General features: G+C 36.7%; 1 protein-coding gene across 1 annotated transcript in view; it reads left to right on the top strand.

Moving 5' to 3' along the window:
• The first annotated feature begins 1,016 nt into the window (after positions 1-1,016).
• CTNND2 (catenin delta 2) overlaps positions 1,017-24,117 on the top strand; it is a 664,153-nt gene continuing 641,052 nt past the window's right edge. Inside the window, exons 1-3 of the mRNA XM_054714357.1 lie at positions 1,017-1,126; positions 3,069-3,100; positions 8,721-8,857. Of these exons, the coding sequence (XP_054570332.1) occupies positions 1,017-1,126; positions 3,069-3,100; positions 8,721-8,857 (279 nt within the window). The remainder of the gene's footprint in view (positions 1,127-3,068; positions 3,101-8,720; positions 8,858-24,117) is intronic.

The following is a 24,117-nucleotide window of genomic DNA, read 5'->3' on the forward strand; positions in this document are numbered from 1 at the left end:
TAGAAGCTGTACGAAGCATGCTTCTCTGAAGTTCCAGCCAAAGGAATAGTAAATCTGCCACTGAGCCTCTTTGTTATAGAATGAATTAGAAAATTCCTTCCTATTCAGGGAGAGTAAAAATGGATGCTATTGTGCCTATGTCAATTTCTGTCCAACCTACCATCATTGTGATGGGTCTCTAATTGCAGCATCTTAAGACTTTGTTTCTCTGGCATAAGAAGAAATGCTCCTATAGCTTACAAAACCCATGGGATCAGCTGTTAAAACATTCATGGAATCTAGGGGAGCTTGGATTGTTACTGATTCAAGAAGTGGGTCAATGTCTTTTTTATTTTTAGTAAAGATGAACCCTGAAATTATATACTGTTATTATCACAATCGTTAATTTCATCCAGATATATTCCCACCAGAAATGTAGACACATGTGTGGTTAGTAAAATTATACATGGTTTGGCAACTTTAATAGTATATATTCCCCAAACTCAATAATTTGAGCATTTCTATTTTATAAACTTGGGAAGATTTATAGGACATTTATGTACCAGTCACTGTTGGAAGTGTAAAATCCTATGATAATTTTAAGTAGAGCTGATGATGAATTATAAATGTTCCTTCATTAGAACTTATTCAGTAAGCATTTAATGATGCCACCCCTTTACCAGGCACTACTTTAGACACTGTGGCTATAGATATGCATAAGACAGTATCTGTGCTCAAATAATTAATAACCAATTAGGAGACACATCATGGAAAATATATGGTGTTTCCATAAATCTAAGATAGTGGGTGATATACCATTGATTTAATAATTTTTTTAGTTGTGACAGAAAATCCATCCCAAATGGCTTAAAGGAAAAGGGTACAATAGTCACAATAAGAAGCATCCTAATTTCAGCAACATCAAGAGGTTTTCAAAAATCCCAAAAGAGGTAAGATCATTATAGCTCCCAATGCTTGAGGAAATTTCACAAAGGTAATGAAGGGGGAAATGATTTGTCGGATTATTCAAAAAGGGTATGGAGGAGAAGAAATGCATCTATGGCACCATGAGACAGGAAGAGTTTGATAGCCGAACAAGTCTTGGAGATGATAAAAGCCTACAGGAAGGGAAATTTGACTCACTAAGGTATGTTCGGAACACCTGGAGGTTGGTGCATCACTAGTGTAAGGTGTTACGGGAGGAGCAATGGGACTTGAGAGTGGAATTTATGTCACTAAGAATAACAATTCAGGTGGCCTTAAGTCTGTGGTGATATTTAAGTTGGTGCCATTTTCTTCAATGATTAATAGCTGACCCGAAATGGAGTTCCTGACCTTCCGTGTTAGTAAGGTTCAACCTCTTAATGTTCCCAGTTCTCTGAACACACAGAGCAATCATCCCCTGTGTTGACCTGTGAACTTGGCACTCAGATTCCATAGCTCTCCACCCTGCCATCATATCTTCCACCGCAGAAGCAAGGGACTTGTGTCTCTGACTCCATGAATAATGCCTCATGTCTCACCCTCAACTTGTCTGATAGAATTGGACATTTCTCCACCTCCTGGCTTTGCCTGTTGGCATCTTTGTAATTGCATATTCCAAATATGACTCAGTGCTTCTTCCCATCCATGCATTGTGCTCTTCATGGATTTTTCCCAGATTCTGTTTGCAAGTTACGAGTTGCAAGTATCAAGTCCCAGGAGCCCAAGAGCCTGCTTGATTGATGGCTCCATCTTAGAAGCCAACAACCCAGGGAGTACATATTCAGGCAGTGGACTAAGGCAAAAACCTTCCACTAGTCCTACAATTTCAGAAAGCAGCTTTCTTGAGTCTAAATAAAAAGGTGTCATCTCAAATGCTATTTAGAGAAATGCTCCTAATGCAAAGCCCATTTTACTTATGTTACACGCTCTACTAAGCAACCATTATTGATTTTACAATAATGGTGCATACATTAACTCAACAAGTATTTATTAACTGGGTGTATAATAGATAGTGAACTAAGTGTGGGAAATTGAACATAGAACAAGAAAGATTGAGTTTCTGCCCTAACTGTATTTAGTTATGACAACCATAAATTACTATATTGTGTATATTATTAGGAAAAGCTGTAATTTTTAATTTTTCTTTGAAAGGAAGAAGCAGGGATGGATATATTTTGGTGTGTACAATGAATGATGCTGTACCATTTCTCTTGGTAGTGACATACTAGTTACAATACAGAATTGCCGTTTTGGTGAGCAGAATGATTGCACAAATGAGGTATTCAATACTCTTGTTCATGTTGCTAATTTATATTAATCTACACATCCACTGCACCCTACTATTAATAAGGTGTTTATGCTTATTCTTCAATTTTACATAATTGTGGTCTTTTAAATGTCCCTGTGGAGTAGTAGGCTATAAAAATCCAATCAATATATTAAAGTATTCAGTTTTAATACATTAAATTGCATATGTACATAGATATATAAATAACAATATTTGAAGTATTCTAATGACCAATCATTATTATCTTGGGCATGAAGTGATGACAAATTATGAAAGTGATGCCTAACAATGGGAGCAAAACTAAAGGTCAGTCTATTGTGCTGATATCTCTGTTGGAAGTTTCTAGCAACTGTAAAGTAAAGGATAAAAAGGGACCTGCCTGAAGAAGAGAGAAAAAATAACATTTAACAAGTAGTGTTTAGAAAACCTCAATCTTTATCTTCCCCCATTCACATCAGAGTGCAGTTTCTGTCTAGAGTTGCTATCAGCTGCCAAGATGTTAGCAGCATAGGCGAGTCATAGATATATACTGGGTTGTAGGTTTACAGGCCACTTCACCTTTACCTGCCCCAAATCTGTTACTCCGAACAAACTCTGGAATTATCTGGACTCCTTTTTGTTTTTCCCAGATGCCACATGCAAGCCTCACAGTTCTCCCTTTATATTATATTCCTGATCTGACTACTTTTCACAATCTCTCTTGCTCACAATTAAAGTTACAGATGAAAGATTGCATGAAAAAGTTGAATACTGGGTACAGATCAGGGCCATCAGAACTTCCTGCACTGATTGAAATTTTTACATTTTCACTGTTCAGCTTATTAGCCATTGACCACATATGGCTATTGGGTAAGTAAAAGGTGCATAGTGCAACTAATGAACTGACTTTTTAATTTTCTTAAAATTTAAAGAACCACATGTTGCTAGGAGCTACCATATTGGACAGTGCAAGTCTAGGTTAATATTTATTCAATCCCATAGCATGACAGGAAATTGGATATTCTGGAGTTTGAAGCAATTAGGACCTGTTAATCTGGGACAAAAAAGAAACAAGTCTTGGAATCAATAGAGCATGAGGGCCCTTGGAGTGACAGAATGAGAAGAATTGAAAGAATAAGAGGCCATTGGGTTATAGGAGTGGACAGCTCGAGAGGAGCAAAGACCATATAATGGCCAAAGCAACTTGTTCTTGAATCAAAGAGGAGATCAAGTAATGGTGGCACAAGAATGCTGGGTGGGTGAATTGGATGATTGTGCAATACAAGAACTCATCAGTTCTTTTGTTGACAATGGCTATATCTTGATGCTAAAGTCATCAGTTGCTGGAGAGAAGTGGCTAAATAATGAACAAATTTGAATTATTTAATACAAAATAATACTTTTATTTTCTTTCTGTGTGATAAAGGTCAGTAAAATATAACATTGAATGTAGTCCTTGAATTGAGAACAAGAGTTTGGCCTTCCAAAACATAGGTACAATTTTTAAAAAATATTTTTTTTTATTGATTTCAGAGAGGGAGGAAGAGGGAGAAAGAAATAGAAGCATCAACGATGAGAGAGTATCATTGCCTCCTGCACACCCTACTCTGGGGATATAGCCTGCAATCCAGGCATGTGCCCTGACTGGGAATCGAACTGTGACCGCCTGGTTCATAGGTTGGCACTTAACCTCTGATCCACACCGGCTGGGCCAGATATGATTTTAACATGTTACCAAGTATAATGTAAATTTATAGTACTCATGTTTCTTTCATAAGCTTGGATTTACCCAAGTGTTATGATTTGAAGTAGCACATGACTTTTCCTGATGCCAACAATATATATCCAGTGAAGGTGTCAACAGAGAGCTGTTTTAAATAGTTTCACCCTGCTACTCTCATCAATTAGCAATCCTCTTAAGCCCCCGCCTGATTCAGAGGATGAAGCTGAGAACAATCTAACGTTGCCCATACTAGTCTACTTGGGCTGCCATAACAAGATATCATAGCCTGGGTGGCTTAAACAACAGAAATGTATTTTCTCACAGCTCTGGAACCCAGAAATCCAAGATCAGTATGCCAGCAGGGCACGTTTATGGCTAGTCTTCTTCCTGGCAGCCACCTGTTCTCTGTGTCTTCACAAGGTAGAGAGTAACACCTCTGGCCTCTTCTTCTTAGCCCTATGGGATTAGGACCTCACCCCATCACCACATTTAACCTGCATTACCTCTCTAAAGGCCCCTTCTACAAATATAGTCACACTGGGGACGAGTGCTTCAATTTATGTATTTGGGGGTGGGGTGGGGGGGAAGGTGGTGGCCAGGAGCAAGGAATTCAGTCCATAACACTACTCATGCATGTGAGGGCATAGAACAACACGACTGGGAACTGCTGGGGTTTTGTTGTTGTTGTTCTGTATTTTCTAGACATAGCACTTGTAAGTTCTGCTAGAGAATTCCCCACCCCCAATTTGACACTATACTTTCCTTATCATTGTCTCTTTCCTCCTGTTAAAGATGGCTTTGTCTAAAATGCAGTCTGGGTGTTTGTAGATTCCCATTTGACTATAGATAGAAAGACTTCTTACACAGTTAATTATATAAAGGATATGAAAAGGTGTTGTATGTAGGATGGGAAATATATAAGTGTTGTATGTGGGAAAGTGTCCACTGTACTCCTCAAATAAAAAACAAAATCAAAGGGATGAATTTTTCTCTGTCAGGTTGGCGAAAGCAGGACAGGATAGTAAGTGCCCATGTTGTTACTGATATGAGGAGGGGACATTCTCAGGGCACTGCTGGTGGGCAGCAGGGCAGTTTGTTTTGGCTCCCCAAAGTCTGAAATATGCACAGCTTCCTCATTCTGCCAATACCAGGTCTAGGAATTTATCTATTAAAACTGTCAAAAATGTAATAAATGGAACAATATTTGCAAAGAAAAGACAGATAAATTTTGTTACCTATGGTTATTGGGTACTAAATATTTGTTATATTACTATAGAAAAATTTTTGTTGATATAAGAAATAGTTCATGATATTTTGCTGAGCAAAATAAATTTTTTAAATAGAAAGCATTGTGTTGAGACCCCCTTATATAAAACTTATAATGCAGAATGGGTCATTTCAGAAAAACAAATCAATAAAACATCTACCAAAATATCAAAGTGCATACACTCTCTGGGGTGGTGGGTTCACTGCTGATTGCTCTTCCTTTGCTTTGTGTGTATGTGTGTGTATTTCTGGATTTAGCATAGATTAACTACTAATTTTAGCGGATTATCTCTAATTAAAACTGAAGTACTTACCCATAGACTGTGAAGTCGGGAGGCTTAAGGCTTTTTATGCTTACCATTCGGTGATCCATAGCTCGGTTCTGGCAGACTTTGCACAACCCTTCCTCTCCTCCCTGTGCTGTGAGATAAGGAGATCGGGAGTGGAGGTTGATAGGCTTCACCATCCATACATAGTGATGACCAAGTGGTTCAATTAACTCCGGATGTGAAAAATTATGAACCATGAAAATTATTCCAAGCCATTTTTGTTCAGGCACAGAGGTTGCGGTTGCCTTGGGTCACGGTAGCTCTGTCTGAGGGGGATAAGCCTTGTGAATTTCACTTCTCTTTCTGTTATTGCTATAGGAGAAAGGAGGCGTAGATAAACAGACTAAATTATTATTTATATTCTGTGGGTCAGAATTGTCAAGTGCCTAAGGATATACCTTGATTCATTGTCTATTAAATCACATATTTTATTATGACAGGTTACTGTCATACTTTTAAGAGTTACATTTTATATAAATTGGTGTGTAGACAAGCATTTAGGAGGCAATACAGGTTATGCGAAATAGGTTGACACATCAAAGAACACTAAAATAGGAATGAAAAGAGAGAAAATCTGGGTTCTAGGTCTACTTATGTTACTTAATAACTTTGGGACCTCATATAATTTCTTTGTAAAAAAAAAAAAAGTGTTGATGATAATTTTGGCTCAGAGCCTGAATTCACATAGGCCCAATGACATTTAGAAAACACAAATGTTAGAAAATAATTTAAAATATATAAGACTCCTCTTTTCTCAGCTTTGGGCTGTCCTTAGATAGAATCCCCTTTGGAAGCCACAGGCATGGCTGTGGGTGCAGATGCAAAGCCAAAGGTGGATCTTCCACTAACCACAGGTGACTTAGCCTTTTTCTTTCCTTCTTACTTTCTGCCCCTATCCCTTTCCCTCATCTCCCAAACCTCTCCTAAACAGAAGGGCATGGCTTTCAAGCGATTTTACCTGGACACAGCATTTGTTCACCTGTTTATCTACATCCTTATAATTGAGACTTGAACAAATAAAAATAACAGGTATGAAAGCAAGTTGAATACACAACTGAACCTTATTGTCCACCTGATCCCACCACCATAATTATTTAAATCTATTTCTTTAATCCTATTGGCATCCATCACCTAAACTACTTTCAATAGCCATGGTTGCATTTTACCAAATTATATTTATTTTGATCCTTACTCTTTTCTCAAACTCTGCTTCCTAGTATTATTTCCCCAACCCTCTCATATATTGTTTGTAACAGACTTATTTTTCCAATGCTGTTCCAATCCCTATTGTTAGCAGTATAAAGAATTTACTTCCAAAAATTAAAAACAAGTTAAAACTAAGTGGAAATTTCTAATGAGCAAATTAGATGACCACTTTTTTCTTTTTAATTATATATTTATCGGCATAAGAAAAGGCCAAATCTATAGAGAATTTTCATGAGTTTACTTGAGTGGCCACATAGACTGGGTGCAAGATCTCTGCTCTGAAGACTGTTTTGGAGTGTTTTTTATGCATTTGAAATTAAGGAGAGGATATAGGAAAATTGGAGAAAGCACAGTGAGGATTGGATTACAGGAGAGTTAACAAGATTATGTGCTCCCTTGAGGGTTAATATTCTCATCAAGCTGTAGAACTGTTGGTATTTCAAAGGCATGTTAACCTAGATGCACAAGAACAATGGACAAGGCTGGCTTAAAACCTTTTACTAAAGTTATTGGCTTGGGGCATGACTACCCACCATGGCCTGCCCAGTTAGTAATTTATAATCAGTTCACCCTGTGAGGTTACTTTCCGTAGAACTCCTTTTTTCCCCTACACATATTCTAAGGAAAATTTGTAATGGAGCCCTTTGGGTTTGCATATCCCTAAATTATTAACTAAATGTAGCTAATAATATAGTGTTAGGGCTGCTATGAAAATTATGTCACTTAGTGTAAAAGCCAGAATGTAAAGACATAGTGTAATAGGAGATACCTTTTAGCATTCACAGAGCACTGGTTCCTGGAAGGACATGGAATATAGCTTTAGGTAAGATAATAAAGATAATAAAGATAGCTCTAGGTAAGAAAATAACCTTTATTTAGTCCTAGCCTTTTTTATGAATAATGTTTTTGTAATTTCTTGTTAAAAAATATTGTCAGTTGCCCGGCCAGCATGGCTCAGTGGTTGAGCATTGACCTATGAACCAGGAAGTCAAGGTTTGATTCCCAGTCAGGACACATGCCCAGGTTGCAGGCTCGATCCCCAGTAGGGGGTATGCAGGAGGCAGCTGATCAATGTTTCTCTCTCATCATTTGTGTTTCTATCTCTCTCTCCCTCTCCCTTCTTTTCTGAAATAAATAAAAATATATTTAAGAAAACAAAACAAGAAATGTTGTCAGTTAATTATTATTTCCTATGCTGATGAGCATTGCTAGATAATATATGTAACAAATATTTTGGTCTTATTCATTTGTTTAAGACAAATGCAATGGAATAAAATAATATTAGTTTAACCTGCGCATGTGTGTTCATTTAGAAACCGGGATGATGTTATGAGTTTCTCCTTCCTTTCATAAATGAACTCAGACTAAACAAACTATGGCAAATGAGCTTTGCCAGATTTAAGGAGCTTTGTTTGCACAGATTAAGAATTTGGTAAATATTTGTGGAGTGGGCTAGTTATTTACTATATTTTACAAAACCAACTAAGTTTCTTATGATAATTGTGCTATTTCTTAATTATTTATAAATTATTAACCATTTCTTTTCTGTGATTTCTGTAGAAAGAGGAATTTGACAGGTTTTTTTTTTTTTTAGGTGGAAATGTACCAATGCCCAAGTAATAAATTTACCTAACAGATATGTAAAGGTGGTTTGACTAGCTTCTTTTTAAACTCAATATTTCTTTATATCTTCACTCTTTCTTGTAATCTTACTTTCATTTTCCTTCCCCCACTTTATCTTGAAGATGAAACGCAAAGTTGTGCATGTGTTGTGGAATTTAGTTGGGGTTGCTGGAGGAGAAACTGTTCTATCTACTTGTTTCCCCTTCTGCCGTTTTGTTATGGGTTTTCTCTGTAGTTCATCATTTCCATTTTGCCAAAGTGTATGGCTTAGAGTTGCCTGATAGTTGTGTTTGTTGACAGTGATCACATCAGATTGCACTGAGCGTGTCCTCTTGCATTGCAGGAGCTATGCCTGTCCCCGACCAGCCTTCGTCAGCCTCAGAGAAAACCAGCTCCCTGAGTCCTGGCCTAACCACCTCCAACGGGGATGGCTCAGAAACAGAAACCACCTCCGCCATTCTTGCCTCGGTCAAAGAACAGGTAGAAACATTCCACTTATACTTATGGGAGTATTTAATCAAAAAGTTCTTTCCTGTTGAACAATGATTTTTGGGAAAAAATTCATGATTTACTAGTGGATTGTTGGCATTCATTATAAAATTAACATAGAGATATGACTACAATTGTTTTTGACTCCATTTTTTTTCCCATAATTTAGGCAGATATTCTTGAAATAATAGCCCATAGGGCAAAAACAACTTTATAGTCATGCTTACATATTGATGAAGTTTTGGCAGATCTGGTGATGAACCTAACTTTTAATACTATTAAATGCACTAAGTCAAATAATTGGTCTTTAGAAAATATAAAGTCTAATAAACTGTCAAAATATATCCACAGGGCTGAAAAATTAGCATGTGTGGTAACAGGTGAATATAATGTTGGGTTGATGCAAAGTTGCCTTCTCATTGTTTCTGAGAGGATGAGTCTGGAAGAACACAAGAATTTCCCCCTTAAAACTAATTGACATTTTGATTGTTTCTTCCTTCAGTATTACTTTGCCATAAAAATGGATAAGTAAATAAAATTTGAAGGTTTAGATCTAAACAAATTATTTCTTAAAAGTTGTGTTCCTTGTAAATAAGAGGTAGTAACTAATTAAAGAAAACTGGAAAGTCAGTATTTTTATTCATTTTTTTTAGCATGTGCTAGAATATAAGTGAGAATTGTTATTAACAAATTGGGTTATGTGATTGGGTTATGTGATTGAATTAACAACCACAGTGGGTGAGAGTGGCATAACTTATCTAATTTCAAGAATATCTCAACAGAGCAATAGTCTAAATGGGACAATGAAGGACAGTTACTCTACTCAAAAAGGGACTCTAATTTTTTGTTTGTTTGTTTGTTATAAGTTGGGACTAATTTAGGTAAAAGTAGGAAATCACCTTGATGGTCAAGCTATCAATAGGGAAGCTGAAGGAAAAGCCATTGCCAGGCCCTGGCCAGTTGCTCAGTGGTTAGAGCATAGGCCTATGAACTGATGGGTCTTGGGTTTGATTCCCGGTCAAGGACACATACTTTGGTTACAGGTTCAATTCCAGGCCCTGGTCAGGGCTCGTGCAGAAGCCAGCCAATTGCAGAAGCCAACCAATTGATGTGTCTCTTTCACATTGATGTCTCTCTCTCTCCATCTCTACTCCTCCTTTCCATTCTCTCTACAAGTCAATGGGAAATGACGATTAAAAAAAATTTTAAGAAAAAAAAAGTGTGCCACCAGATCAGGGGGTGTCCAGCTAAGTAGGTACACAAAAGAAAGTTAAATAGCTTAGTTGGATAATCTAGTTTGTAAAAATAGTAAGTAGGAGATTGGTTTGAGGCCTAGGCAGTATTGCTTAGTTTACTTTCAAGTGCCAACCTGGGAGAGTTTTCTGATTATTTTTAAGGAACAATGGAAAAGGTGAGCAAAGGTTCATGCCACTCGTCTCCATACACAGAGTACTGTTTGTAATGGTTGGGTTATGCCATGCTTTATTATTTTGGCATTATTTGGAAGCCCTGCTAGGCCAGTAAATTCAGAGTAGTGACAAAATATAAAACATAAGACATATCTTTAACAAGAAAACTCCCAGACCTGTCTGATGATAACTATAACATTTGTCAAAGGACATAAAGTGATTCAGAATAAATGAAAAGTCATGCCACAATCCTGTGTAGGAAAGCTTGATATCATAGCCACATTACCCGCTCCCAAATTGACATACAACATTTTGACAGTTGTGATTAGGAAGCTGTGGCTGATGGTTCATTTCTTTGGCAAACTGGATCAGACTATATTAAAGATTACATGGAAGTATAAATATATGAGGCCAAGGAAATTTTTTATGAGAGATTTTCACTTTACTAAATATGTTTATCACAGTAGTGTCCAACTGCCCACATATAGGAAGAATGATCTCTAGAAGATATAACTGCAGGTTCAGAACAGGTTCAAACATATAGTATTGGAGTTATATGCATTTGAAGTATTTTTGTTTTAGTACAAAGCAGTGGTTTAGATGGCGTTAACATAATTGGCTAACCATCTGGAAGAAAATTAAAGACCTTAACTCAAAACATATACAGAAATGAATCTCAAAAATAAGCAATGTAACTGTATAAAATAAACTATAAACATATTAGAAGAAACACTGGAAAAAATTTATAAATTACAGATGGAGGCAACTTTTAAGTATGAAAAGAAATTCAGAAACCATACATGAATGATTGGTGCAAATTGGCAAAGTAAATACCAAAAATAATAACAAGGAAAAACTCAACATAAAAAGTAGAAAAATGGGCCAAGAGAATATATGTGCCACAAATATAGGCCAAGTGCTGATATCATTAAAATAATAATATTTCCAGTATTGATTAAAGATAAATGAAAGAATAGAAAACTAGGCAAAAAAATATTAACAGATAATTCACAGAAATAAAATGCGAGTAACAAATGGATATTTTTCACCCTAATGTGCAAATCAGGGACATAAAATTCAAAATAATATGATTTTCTTTAATCTACCAAATAATAAACATTAAAATGTAGTATATATTGTAAGCGAGCCAAGGGTTAAGGTTTGAGGAAATTCACATTCTTTTTCATTCAAAATGGGAATTTGCATGGCTGTTATGTTTTTGAAAATGATGTTTTACTATGAATTGGTATTTGAAATGTTCAATAGCCTTTGATTAGTCTAGCTAAGACTGATATGTTTTATAAAACTAAGTGAACTAAAACATAAGATTTTTATGCATATGGAAGTTTACTGTAAAATTATTTGCAATAGAAAAAAACATAAAATGATATTGATTGTTGAAGAGTTGAAAACATGACATGTCTTTTATGTAAAATACTTCATATGAAAGATATATTCTTTCTATGTGGTTATTAATAAAAATAAGTTGGATCCATATATCTAAACTTTGAAAAAGTTCATGAAGATTTTAGAAAGGAAATGACATAGTATTATATTATCTTGTTTAAGAAAATAGTAAATATGTTTTATTTTTGCATGTTAATGGGCTTCTACAAAAGTATAGAAGAAAATCAATCAAACAGTTAGCCTTGGTTACCATATGTGTTTTCAGTTTGATGGAAATGGGTGTGGATAGATGGCGTAGGTGATTAGGAAGAGAAACAAAAATGGGGAAAAGAATTGGGAGAGCAGAATAAATATTAGTTGGATAATAGGAAATATTCCTTTAGCTAAAATAGCGATGTCTGTAGTTGAGAGAGTGGATAAGCTGTTTTACGCAAAAATACATTCCTGGGTAAAAAAAAAAAAAAAAAAAAAAAAAAGGCCTCTCCAAATCCTTGATGAGACTTTCATAAAAATGTATTGGGAAGAGTTTTTTTTTTTTTTTTTTTCCTTAATAATTGAAATAAATTCATTGTTCATGTTTGGACAGCAAAGGTGTAAGATTCTTTGTGGCAGATAAGTAATGTGAGGAGCAATGAAAATTTGTCCTGGGAAGCAGAGATTAGCAACTTGAAATACCCACATCAGAGGCTTGGCTATGAGGAACTATGTATAGTATCTGCCCTTTCAAAGGCTGAAATCAACTAATGGCCAAGTCCATAGACTTCCTTGGTATGACCCATACAAACAACTGTTCTCTTACTTTACTGGGGGTATTGTTCTAAATTATTCTTAAGGCTTCCTTTTTCCCTTTTTCCTCAGGTATAGACCATCATCTTTGGAGTTAAAGCTAAGTTAAATATAGTTTTTAAAGAGATTGGCCAAGATTATAGAAAAGTGACTTTACAAATTAATACCTTCTATGATTCTTAATGATTATATGCATAATATACTCATAAATCTGTTCACTTAAAAATATTGTTTGCCTCGTCCTCTTTGGTACTAATAAGAACTAGTTTTCTTAAGTAAAAATCTTATTTATTAATTTAGGGAATTTGAAGTAAAACTTTTTTTGATACCACACTTTTGTACTACTATAGTCCTGTGTCCTTAGAGGTCAGTTTTGCAAGACAAAGTCATCTTTTGTCATAGCAAGCATATATTCTGAGCTGACTGCCATGTAATGGGTTACATAGTTGATTTGCTCGTTCAACATACAGAGCAACTTATATAAGCAAAACACAATAAAGGGTAAAACGGAATTGTGTATATAAAGAAAACTATCTGATAGAGGTCATTGGAATAAGTTGTTAATGATACTAAGTACACAAGTTTTTGGCTGGTTAACTGCATAAAAATAAATTCGAGTTTGTCACCATATAATGGAACTTAAGTCATGCAAACCCCAGGTTATGAAATGCATCCCATATAGCATTGTATGGTGTGACTAAGATATTTGTAACTTAAAACTTAGTATCTTTGAACTCAGCAGCTATGGGTTGCTCAATGAAGAGCTGTTCATTGATGATTTTTTTCCTTTGTTCTAATTTCCCATATTGATTGCTGTGGTTTTTTTTTTGTGTGTGTGTACCATTGTTCATAGTATTCTTCACCCCCCCACCCCTTGCTTTTTCCCTCCTTTTTTTTTTCCCTTTTTTTTTTTTTTTGTTCATAGTATTCTTTTTAAAAAATTTAAAATATCTGTAAGGTAAGTAGTAGTATTTCATCTTTCATTATTGATTCTAGTAATTAGAGTGTTCTCTCTTATTTTTTGGTCATTCTAGGTAAAGCTGTGTTACTTTTATTTATTTATTTATTTATTTATTTATTTAATTTTATTTTTAATTTTATTTTATCGTTTAAAGTATTACACATAGTAGTACATATATCTCCTTTTTTTCCCCCCCATCGACTTTCCCCCAGCCTCCCCTATCCCCTGATTGCTTTTTAACTGGTGAATTTTACACTTTTATATCAACATAAATAGAACCTTGAATTCTGCTACACCCTGTGGGTAATTTCCTGTATTTCAGACCATCTAATTTATGACTGTTCCTAAGTATTCCTCATATGGGGATTTAAGAGAGCGGTAACTGGTCCCCATTTCCTGTCCTGGAAGTGAATGTCTCACCAGAAGAGAAGGAGAGGACAGAGTGGGCGTGTGATATCCTGGTCATATTATTGAATAAATAACTGACAAAGGTGATTGGTAACCATTTATCACAAATGTGGAGGCTAAAGAGTAAGATAAGTTGAGGGATTTATTTTTAAGGATGGGAGACATTCCTATGATGATGGCAGTGATCGAGAAGATAAATTAATGATGCTTGGGGAAGGGGGAAGAGTTTGATAATATCAGAGGAAAAGTCACTGAGTAGGTAAGAGTGAATAGGATCCATTCACCAGTGGGGGGAATGATTTTGAAACAATGATAATTCATTCGTGAGAGCAGGAGAGGGGCCATGGATGTGGTTGCAGGTAGGCTGATGGCTTGGAGTCTGTCTAGTGTTGGTCTGAGCCAAGGTGAAGAGGCAGAGGCAGTGAAGATGAGGGATGCAAGAGAGTGATTATTATGACAGATCTTGGAATGACACTGATTGAAAGGGGATATAGACAGAAAAATGGATAGGGTTGGGGGATTCACAAAGTGAATGCATACATATGGTGATAGCTTGAGAACCTTGGGCTTGTAATTAAGAATTTAAAAGCAATTATAATTAACTAGAGGCCTGGTGCACAAAATTTGTGCACTGCGGGGTGTGTGTCCCTCAGCCCAGCCTGCACTCTCACAGTCCAGGACCCCTCGCTCCTTACCGCCTGCCTGTTTGCTGCTTCTTAGCACTGCCACAGAGGCAGGAGAGGCTCCTGCCACTGCCACGGCGCTCGCCAGCCATGAGCCAGGCTTCTGGCGGCACTCCCCCTGTGGGAGCTCACTGACTACCAGCGGGCAACTCCCCCTGGTGGTCAGTGCACATCATAGCGACCGGTCATTCTGGTCATTCTGCCGTAATGGTTGCTTAGGCTGTTATTATATAGATGTCAAGACCTGGGTTATGCCTCTGGGAAACGAGATCAAAACAAGAAAGGAGAGAGAAAGCTTTTTGTGGACTATGTGCAAGCCCGTGTGAGAATGATGACAAAGCAGTGGTGATGAGAGAGAGTGAGCTGAGGCTGGAATCACCCATCAGTGGAGAGACCTGAGGTGGCCTCATCACCATGAGAAGTACAAACACATCTGCTCCTGATTGGCCTGAGCGCAGTCATCCTGGTCTTCATTTGGGTGTTTACACTCTTTAAAAAATTGTTGTAAGGTTGGACAAGAATTTGCATTAACTCATGCTATGTAGCATTGGTCTTTGTATTTTATCTTAAATAAATGTTTACTGTATTCCTAAGGAAAAAAAAACACATGACTTTCTGAAAAATATACTTTTTCATAATAATATTTCTTTCCCTTCAGTTGATCAGTGTTTCATCTGATCATCAATGCTTCCAAAGTTAACATTGAAGGGGTCTTCACACATAAGCTAGAGGAATTCCTGAGGCATTTTTTAAATCTTTAGCGCTCCTCTAGTTCATTGATCTTTGTAAATTATTATGGCGTGGTAAATGTTTGTAATAATCCTACTAGCCGGGTATATTCATGAATAGATTACATAGCAAATGTCTGGGTCTATACCAGTACTTACATGCAAATGTGTCTATCCATTGCATTTATTTAATTGTGTTAGTCAGGTGTCTACTTACTGTATGCCTGGAACTGTGCTTCCTCTGGGTGATACATGGATTTAGGATTTAGAGTTTACCTTAAAGTAGTTATCAATGGAGTTAAAACTAAACACAACAAACTATAAAAAGACCAATAAACTCTTTAAAATCTGTACATAAAAGTTTAAGAAAACTCTCTAATCCTTAAATGATCAAATTGCAAGTAATTTATAGCGATAAAAACATTCCTTAAAATTGACAGCATATATAATCACAGACACACTTTTACTACAGTAATTTCTCTTGCTGTTTAAATTCCACACAGATTGTAAATCATAGTCTTGATTTTAGAGGAACTTTTCAGTACCATTATTTAGGATTTTGGTAATTGCTAGGTGGTAAAGCAGAAGTTCTCTTGCTTTTGATCATTTTTATTACTGTACTTACTACAGGAAAGCAAGGGTAAAAGGCCTTGCTGAGCTTTCACTATTGGAAAAACTGTTGTACAGAGCACTTTAGATTGGCTGTGTCATATGAATGAAGGTAGTAAGCATTTAAATAGATGCCTCATTAAAAATCTAATGAAATCTTGATCTTGTACATGGATTCATGCGATACTTGCATGCCTTTATTTTTATTTAGCTTCTACACTTATAATTGTAAAAACACATTAGCTCTGCATAACAAGAATATTATTGGAAAGGAACACGTTATAAACTGCTTCCTTGATTAGTATTCTTCCAGTGCCACATATCACTGCAAGATCTTTCAGCATTATTAGTGTTACCATAATGTGCAGCAATAGTTTCTGATAATGAAATGTGGAAAATGACCTATAACTATTAATCAGTTTCCAGAGTATATTTTGGAAAGCATCTTATGAAAGTAATGGCAAAATTATCATCCATGAAAAAAAGGAAATTAAAGCACCTTTAAGAAAGGTCAAGAAGATAGAGAAGGATTATGAGCAAAGACTAGTGAACTTTATATTCATTTAATCAGAGAAGAAAATAATTATACATATCACAGTGCCACAGTTGAACTTTCTTTGTATATCAAAATTATAATGAGAATTACTTAATTGATGATCTTTTACCTCATTTCAAGTCACATGCCCATTGAAAATATTTTAAGAAAAACATAATTTTCCTGAATTTTTATTATAGAACATAGACTACATTAGGATCAGTCATTGTTGGTTTCAAGATGGATTGAGATATGAAGGACTAGGTAGAACTCAGCCAGAAGCTCTGGAACTGGGTTCTAGTTAATGGTATAGCTCATATCAAGGAAGGGGCAGAGCTCAGAGTCAGGAAATATCAGAAAGCCTTGTGAATATCATATGCACATAATGGCAGGCGGGGTAGACAGACTGACCACATTGGGTGTTCACACTTCCAGCAGGGCAAAGAAAGACCAGGGGCTTATGTCAAATTTTGGAGTTCAGAGTAGGAAGGAAAGACTGATGAGACTTCCTGGGTTTGAGGTGAGTCTGTTTCTTTAATGAATATTTTTCATCACAAAAATAATGGTAGGGACTAGAGATCAAGGAAAAACAAGGGTCATAAACCACTTGTATAAGAATTAATTTAGGAGTTCAGTCATGAGTGAATAATTCTGGGAGTGTGATAATCTTTCTTCTCCGCCTCCACCCCATGCTCCCGTATGTGTATTCTATTCTTGCTGGTAAGTTATTTTGACTTTTCTCCTAAAACATAATTTTTCCCTTAAAATTTTAGTTTGTAACTCTTCTTAAGACACATATGCTTTTATCTATCTTTATAATCAGCCCAAACTCTCTTCTAAGTATTAATTTATTTCCTGTCTGCTCTTTCCCCTTTGAGGGTATTTTTTGCTAGAGGCTATGATGGGGAAAATATAAATGGACTAAGCTTTCATATGCTAAATTAGGAGATAAGCTGTTAGTATGTGTGGTTTGTAACATGACATGGTGCATTTCTAATGCTTCTTTCATGTTTATCATTAGAATTATTTGTTAGATATTTATATGTGAAATCACATTAATTATTTTAAATGCAATATTTTAATGAATTTCCCATTATAAAATAATTCATGCACATTGTAGAAAAGTTTTAAAACTCAGGAAGGAATGAAGTTGAAAGTTTATTTAGAATTTTACTGCAACTAGAGGTTGTTGCAAAGATTCAGGGAGATTTCCCTCTAAGATTTTTATACAACTATATAATTATTTGTTCAGTGTTATATTTTGCTTTATAAATATTTATACTTGATATAGTTAACATTATATTAAGAGTAGTTTTTCATATCATTAAATATTATTTGTAAACATTTTCATAATGGCTATGAATTGTGATTCACTGTGAATTACTTAATATTACAATGTTATTTAACTTTTCCATCTTTGTTGATCACTTAGGTTGATTCACTTTTCTCAAAATGAAAAAAAAAACAACATGTCATGCTTCCTGGTACATAAATCATTGGGTCTACTTTGACAGGAGCTGCCTGGAGCAAAGTTTTGAGAAAGACTTTAAAGACCCTTACAAACTCACTGGGAAAATATGTCCTACTTAATTACTGGGAGCCACAGGCAGGACCTATGAAGCAGGAGATCCCGGGTATAACAGTCAGTGCCCTACATAGGGTTTGCACAAAGTTGGAAATTAACAGACAGAATATTCTAGAAGGAGTAAATGGGGAAAACATGTTCAATATTCAGAGAAACTAAACCAAGTATCCTAGCAATTATCATAGAACAAGAAATGATGTTAAATAGTGCCTCAGAATAACAAAAATATTTTTAAAGGACACATATTAAATTTATTTAAAATTTATATTTATGAATATCTATAAAATCTATATGAAAAGCATTTCATCAGGTATATAATTAATGACTTTTTTCATTAGTAATAATTTTGGGTAATATTTTCTATTTATGATCAAGAAGTTGCTGATTTAAAAAAGATATATTCATTTTACCTACTAAAGCCATATAGGAAATTGCTGTACAATTGAAATGAAAAGTTAGATGGTTTTACTCTGAATCCAGTGCTTTTTCATTATGCTACATTGTCTCATAATCTATAATAATAAAAGCGTAATATGCTAATTAGACTGGACGTCCTTCCAGATGACCTTCCAGATGAAGCTGGGGCTGCGAGGGAAGCCTGGGTCCCGGGTGCCTGCTGGCAGCTGGAGGGAAGCCCAGGTTCCGGGTGCTGGAGGGAAGCCGGTGCCAGCAGCTGGGGGAAGGAAAGCCTACCCTTGCATGAATTTTGTGCATCGGGCCTCTAGTTTAGACATAAAATGGTTTGTGATACATTTACTATATTATCTATATTAATAATAGAGGAATATGCAAATTGTCCAGCACGCTGTCACAGTAATGACCGAACAGTAGGCTGTGTGGGGTGACCAGGCCAGCAGGGGGGTTAGTGAGGGACGACCAAATGACTGAACAGCAGGCTGCATGGGGCAACCAGGCCGGCAGGGGGGTTAGTGAGGGATGACCAAATGACAGAACAGCAGACTGCGTGGGCAATCAGGTTGGCGGGGGCGGGGGCAGTTGGGGGCGACCAGGCCGGCAGGGGGGGCAGTGAGGGGCAACCAGGCTGGCAGGGGCGGCAGTTGGGGGCGACCAGGCCAGCAAGGGTGCAGTTGGAGGTGATCAGGCTGGCAGGCAGAGGCAGTTAGGGGTGATCAGGCTGGCAGGGGGGCAGTTAGGACCAATCAGGCAGGCAGGCAGAGCAGTTAGGAGCCAGCGGTCCCGGATTGTGAGAGGGATGTCTGACTGCTGGTTTAGGCCTGATCCCCAGGATCAGGCCTAAACCAGCAGACAGACATCCCCCTAGGGGTCCTGGATTGGAGAGGGTGCAGGCAGTGCTGAGGGGACTCCCCCCACCCCACCCCGTGCATGAATTTCATGCACTGGGCCTCTAGTCCTTTTATAAGAGAAAAATTTCTCTATGACCAAGGTTTTGCTGATTTCAAGTTTAATGGTTCCCCTGCCTGCCTAGTTCTTATTTAACTAAGAAAAGGAAGGTGTGTAACTTTACACCAATTTGATCTGCCTTATATTTTTGGTGTCTGAAGGAATTGTTAATGGGAGTCCAAATAAAAATAACTCAAGGAACTTAGATACCTCATTGTGAATGTCTGCAGAGAAGACGTGTTAGGAAGGGAGTTCTGTGGGTTAAACCACAGCATTGCTTTTCTCCAACATTCCTGTTTCTGAGAGGCAGTGGCTTGGATGGAAGTTATCTCTTGCCTGCATCAGGGGCACAGGTAAAAAGCCTCAGGCAGCCCATCGATCATGTTCAAGTTGCTGTCACTCAGCTGCAGTCATTAAAGGAATGTGCAGATCCATACCGCGGGCTCTAAAGGAGCTAGCTATATGGTCCACTTCCATAGAAAAGTGAAGACCATCACCTCCTTTTTGACTAATGACAAGTCCTGACTTTCACATTCTACTCCAGGCCTCTGGAAGCAGCTGGACCCCTTGCCTAGTTATTAGGAGAACAGACACAATATGAATAAGACCAAAACTAACAAATATAACTTTTGACAGGTATTCTTCAGCATTTAAAGTAGCCAATACTAAATAGATCCATTCACCAAGTCCATACATGTAGTTATCTTGGGATGCCTTCTGAAGTTTACATATCCTGGAAGGTCTGTGGGATGAAGAAGTTATGTACATGATTAAAACTTAGAATTATAAAATAGTTCATCCAAGATGATTCCATCGTTGTTTTAGGCAAGTACACGCAATCCCATGCACATTTTGAGATTGCCATCGCTTCTGCTCTGGGAAGTAGGATTCTGAGTTATCAGTTCAAGGTGTTTAAGTCTGAGTTGATTTGTAATGTTTGAAGTACAGTTGTAGCCCTGTTGGCCTGTACCCACACCCACTGCCTGAACAGAGGAGACGCCCCAGGAAAACAAAACATCTGCCTTGTATCCATCCCACCTATTAGCTAACTCAGACACTTTTCATAAATAGTAGCATGCAAGACATTACTTGTAGGGACCTGAAATTGCCTGCTGTAGACCTCCTGTCAAAGGCCAGAGGCAATTTATTCTTTTTTTTTTTCCTGTGTCCTTATTTTAAGTTTATTTATTTTTTTAATGTTTTTATTTGTTTATTTTTAATTTAAATTCTTTATTGTTTAAAGTATTACGTAAGTCTCCTTTTTCCCACATTGACCTCTCCCCAGCTGCCCCCATCCCCTAGCAAATGCCCTCACCCCCCTATCCCTGCCTCCCATTTGTGTCCATTGGTTATGCTCATATGCATGCATCCAAGTCCTTTGGTTGATCTCTTATCCCCTAACCCCCCCACCTTTCCTCATAGGTTGAACAGTCTGTTCGATGCTTCTATGACTCTGGTTCTATTTTTGTTCATCAGTTTATGTTGTTCATTATTTTCCACAAATGAGTGAGATCATGTGATATTTATTTTCTCTGACTGGCTTATTTCGCTTAGCATAATGCTCTCCAGTTCCATCTATGGCTGTTGCAAATGGTAAGAATTCCTTCCTTTTTACAGCAGCGTAGTATTCCATTGTGTAGAAGTATCACAGTTTCTAATCCACTCATCTGCTGATGGGCACTTAAGCTGTTTCCAAATCTTAGCTATTCTAAATTGTGCTGCTATGAACATAGGTGTGCGTATATCTTTTCTGATTGGTGTTTCTGTTTTCTTGGGATATATTCCCATTAATAATCTACAGTGTAATATCTGTATTTTGGGAATTCTGTTTATATCAGGAACAAGATTTCAACCCTCCACTGAAACACCTTCCAACAGCTCAACTTTAATAATGATGTAGTTATATGATGACTCAACTTTTATGGGGACCTGGGATAAGAAATTACCATACTGGGAGCTTTTCTGGATTGTATGGAAACCTGATACTGAAAACCTTTCCCTCACTGTTGTGACTTGATTTAATAGAAAGGAAATGTTTTGGTCCTAGGTATATAGCACTGCTATTAATACTAATAATAATTAACAACTACATCATTTTCTAAAAAACACCTGACTTTATTGAATTATTTATGGAGTAGGATTTTGGCCAAGGGAGCCTCCTAACATTTGGTTGCCAGCCTCCAGAACAGCTCCAGACACAAAAAATATTTTCCATATATTTGTATTGAGGATATGAGTTTATAAATTAATTTATTGTGTTTTCCTATTCTATTTTAGCTCAAAAGCAAATGTTATGCTAAATTGTGATCAAAGTCCTTAGCTTAGTTGTATGGGACAAGGGTCTCGTCTCCACTGTTATATTGATTATTCTCTTTTGCCCTTTTTTAAATAGTTGTATTGGATCTCTGTCTAACCCTGTGAGCTACCTTCACATGGTTTCAGAATTAGCCCATTTACATTGATGAATCCCAGGCCCCTGGAACTACAATTTCCTCTGTAAACAACCTGAATCGAAACTCATTTAATTGGTTGGAATGAGATATTTTCAGCTTAAAATGAGGTACATTAACTTAAACCTATTCTTCATTAATAAAATATATAGGTGGTTGTCTTTGTCCTCACACTAGACTGCATGCCTTATTTCAGCAAAAGGGAAAAAAAATAAACAATTACCATGTTAGCACATGAATCATCAACTTCACATAAAAACACACAAATACCCAGTCCTTTTTGTTTGTATGCAGTTATGCCAAATATTTGTTGACTATCTTTTTTAATAATTTTAAACTACCCTTTGAAAACATTCTGTTTCCCTAAGTATTGAGTGATCCAACTATTTGCTTATCATTTGCTTATTTTGTATTTCCCTTGTATCTGGGAATTTTTTTTGCATATTTTTACTTTATTTATATTTGTGAGTGCATACATAGCACCATCTGTATTCTTGGCTGACACCAGCACCAACTTGCTAGCATTTCCAATGAGCCATCTTCAGTTGAGCCTCTGGTCAAGTGGCCACAACTGATGTCGTTTGGAGGAAAGGCAATCTGTTCTCACTGTTATTTGTACATTGATGACAAAAATAAACAATTATTATAGTTGTAAGCCAGTAAGTTTTGAAGTAATTTGCTGTATAGAAGTTGATAACTGATTTACTCATTTTTCCTTATTTATAAAAGTCAGTTGGTCCTAGCCAGTTTGGCTCAGTAGATAGAGTGTCAGTCTGTAGACTAATGGGTCCTGGGTTTGATTCTGGTCAAGGACACGTACCTTGGTTTCAGGCTTGATCCCCACCCCTGGTTGGGCATGTGTGGGAGGTAATAAATTGATGTGTCTCTCTCACATCGATGTTTCTCTCTGTCTCTTCCCCTGTCTTCTGCTCTCTCTCTAAAAACAAACTATGGAGAAAATATCCTCGGGTGAGGATTAACAGAAATAAAAAACAAAAAAATAAAAGTCAGTTGTATTAGACCATCCCTGTAGTTTTCTCTACCACTAAGTCTCATGATTCTATACATCCTGAGGTAACTTTTCAGAACCAGCTTATTGAAGTAAAACTCACATACTATACAGTTCATCCAATTCAAGGGTTTCCAGTGTATTCACAGGGTTGTGCATCCATCACCATGATCTAATTTTGAAAACCTTTATCCTCTCAAAGACAAACTGTGTCCATTACAGTCTCTTCCCATTTTCCTCAAACCCCACAGCCCTGGTAAACAACTAATATACTTTGTGTTTCTATAGATTTTTCATTAGGCGACCATTACATATCAATTAAATTTTAAATATATGGTCTTTTGTGAATGGCTCTTTTCACTTATCATAATGTCCCAGGGTTCATCCATGTGGTAGTAGGCATCGTTAGTTCATTCCTTTTTATTTCCAAATAATATGCCATTATATTGCTATATCTCATTTCATTTACCCATTCATCTCTTGATGGCCTTTTGGGTTGTTTCTACTTTGGGGTTATTGGGAATAATGTCATCATGAATAATTGTGTGCAAGTTTTTGTGTGGTCATATGTTTTATTTCCCTTCGATCGAGACCGAAGAGTAGAAATACTAGGTCATGTGACCATTATGGGCTTCACATTTTGAGGAACTGCCAAACTGTTTTGTAAAGCTACTGCACCTATGAGCGTTCCAGTGTCTTCACATCTTTGCCAATACCTGTTATTTTCTGTGTCTTTTATTATAGCCATCTTAGTGGGCTGAGGCAATTTTTTGAAATGGCCTACTAAACCAGAGCCAAAGGAGACATGCCAAAAATCCAATAGCAAATTAATATTTTTTAAAAAAATTTCAACATTACATTAAAAGTATCTATCAGTATATTTACATTGCAGGCAAAATAAACACCCTAACATGAGTTGTTACAAGCCTCAGTATTCTTGGTTCAGCCTACCCAAGCCTCTGAAGAATCTGGAACACAAATTATACAGGGCAGGGCAGAAATAGGCTTTTGGTTGTTTGTATGGAAAATAAAACAATAATTAATAAGTGATAATATAACAAAAAGAACTGTTTCATGCACTCACAACTGTAAACCTACTTTTGCCCCACCCTGTATAAGTTTCAGATGGAATAACCAATGATGTTGGTGTGCATATTATGACGGTTAGGTGGGATGGATGGGTAGGATGGGAAGGAAAGCTAGAGAAGGAAGATGTCTCCAAATATTCGTTATGGAAAAGAAGGAGTACACTTCTATTGGTCAGCTGTTGTACAACTGAGAAGGGAATTAGGTAGGATAAAGGAGCAAACTTTGGGAGA

The sequence above is a fragment of the Eptesicus fuscus genome, chromosome 4 (assembly GCF_027574615.1).
Source record: "Eptesicus fuscus isolate TK198812 chromosome 4, DD_ASM_mEF_20220401, whole genome shotgun sequence".
NCBI classification, from domain to species: Eukaryota; Metazoa; Chordata; class Mammalia; order Chiroptera; family Vespertilionidae; genus Eptesicus; species Eptesicus fuscus.